The sequence below is a fragment of the Cuculus canorus genome, chromosome Z (genome assembly GCF_017976375.1).
Source record: "Cuculus canorus isolate bCucCan1 chromosome Z, bCucCan1.pri, whole genome shotgun sequence".
In the NCBI taxonomy this organism is placed as follows: domain Eukaryota; kingdom Metazoa; phylum Chordata; class Aves; order Cuculiformes; family Cuculidae; genus Cuculus; species Cuculus canorus.
Window position 1 is genome coordinate 33,864,635 of NC_071441.1, and position 1,815 is coordinate 33,866,449.

The following is a 1,815-nucleotide window of genomic DNA, read 5'->3' on the forward strand; positions in this document are numbered from 1 at the left end:
GTTGCCTGGTTTCTTGCTTGGTGGAACCATTAATGTCAAGAAACTAGTAATTTCATTTTTTTCTGTGAATGGCACCAGCAGCATATAAGGGAAAAGGGAATAGTTGTTTCTTATTGCTTTACTGGATCCCAAATTGTTTCTTATTAATTTCTTCTGTCCTACTTCAGTGAAGGTTTCAGACTGTCTGTTCTATGAGTTCTGAATTAAAGTACTGCTGTATCACGTGATGCATAACTGTGCCTAGTTATGTATCATATGATAATTAACTGTATCTAGTTAGACATAATACAAAAGTAAAACTGGCAGAGGAAAACTAAATCACTGTGCTCTGGGAGTGTAGTAATTCTTGTGTATGGGGAAATCACTTTTAAATTTGTGAGATCTTAAATACATCTTTTTCATCTAGGTTTGGAAGGCCAGTCTCTTGAAGTTTCCAATATTGTGGACATTAGAGGAGAATATAATCGTGAGCTTGCAATGAGAATTTCATCTGACATAAACAGTCAAAATAGATTCTATACTGATCTTAATGGATATCAGGTAATTGTTGTCTATTAATTATAAAAGCCTAGGCTCTCATTTTTTTGACTATCTTAATGCTTCATATCGTAAGAAGCTTGAGTTGTATTGATCAAACTCTCATATTAAACTCCACTAATCATTTAAGAAGAACAAAGTTTTAAAGGTGTATCCATTTATAAAATTTGATTTGAACTTTGATTTAGAACAGATGACATAACTATTTTCTTTCAAGGGATTTGTTAAATATTCCTTTATATCCTTTTTAACTAAGAATTGTAATACAGCAAGTTATGGTAAGCCACCACTGTTTTTTCAGTTAGTGTGTAGTACTGCATTTTGATGGAGATTGTAAAGTGAATATTTAAACATGAAAATAATTTTAATACTACTACTCATTTGTCATGTCCCAGTCCACTAGTACTTTAATAGTTCCCATTATAAACCAACAATTCCTTTTCTGCTACCTTGAATATATTGACTGCTTGCTTTCTAGAGGAGAAAAATTTTTTTCTCATTCCTTAACTCTGCTTATTCCTTTTTCTGTAGGTTCCCTTGATGAATCTTTTAGCGTTTTTAAAATATTCTTTGATCTAAAAGTACTTTGAATTTTTCATTTCCAAAGTGGTAATTTTAGCCACAAATCTCAAAAAACCTAAATAATACAGTTGTGTGGATGGTGTGGTACTGGCTGTGCTTCTAAAGCATATGAGATAAAAGTCTAGAAAGGTCTTGGAAATGTAATTGCATCAAAAGAGTGTATTTTATTGAAGTTCATGTTCATACTGCAGATCCAACCCAGACTGACACTGAGTAAATTGCCTCTTCAAGCAAATATCTATCCTATGACTACAATGGCTTATATCCAAGATGCTGGCTTTCGTTTGACACTTCATTCAGCACAGTCTTTAGGTGTTGCAAGTTTGAAAAATGGTAAGTATAAGGTGATAGATGTTATAAAGGCCTATACTTCCTGATTGTCTGAAATTGTTCATTCTGTGATTACCATACCTGTTAGAGTGTGTAGAAAACAAATGCTTTTCTCTAGCTCTTGACAAGTTTTAGAATATGTGCATAAGGGAGCACCTAGAGAGTGTTCCCACATGAGATCCTGTCATCTTCAATGGAAGATTTGTCTAAACTAAAGATAAAGGAAAGAGATTATAAAAAAGACAAAATTAACAGTAAATTGACTGAACCAGTCATTTTTCACCCAAGAATGTTGACGAAACTGAAGCATGAAACAACAAAACTGAGTGGTGCATTATCTTTTCTACTGCTCTTGTAGCAGAAAGC

General features: G+C 33.2%; 1 protein-coding gene across 1 annotated transcript in view; it reads left to right on the top strand.

Annotated features, from left to right (window-relative positions):
* The window catches only part of MAN2A1 (mannosidase alpha class 2A member 1), an 83,739-nt gene that overhangs the window by 67,571 nt on the left and 14,353 nt on the right, over positions 1 to 1,815 (top strand). The window contains exons 14-15 of the mRNA XM_054054780.1: positions 405 to 540; positions 1,311 to 1,463. Of these exons, the coding sequence (XP_053910755.1) occupies positions 405 to 540; positions 1,311 to 1,463 (289 nt within the window). The remainder of the gene's footprint in view (positions 1 to 404; positions 541 to 1,310; positions 1,464 to 1,815) is intronic.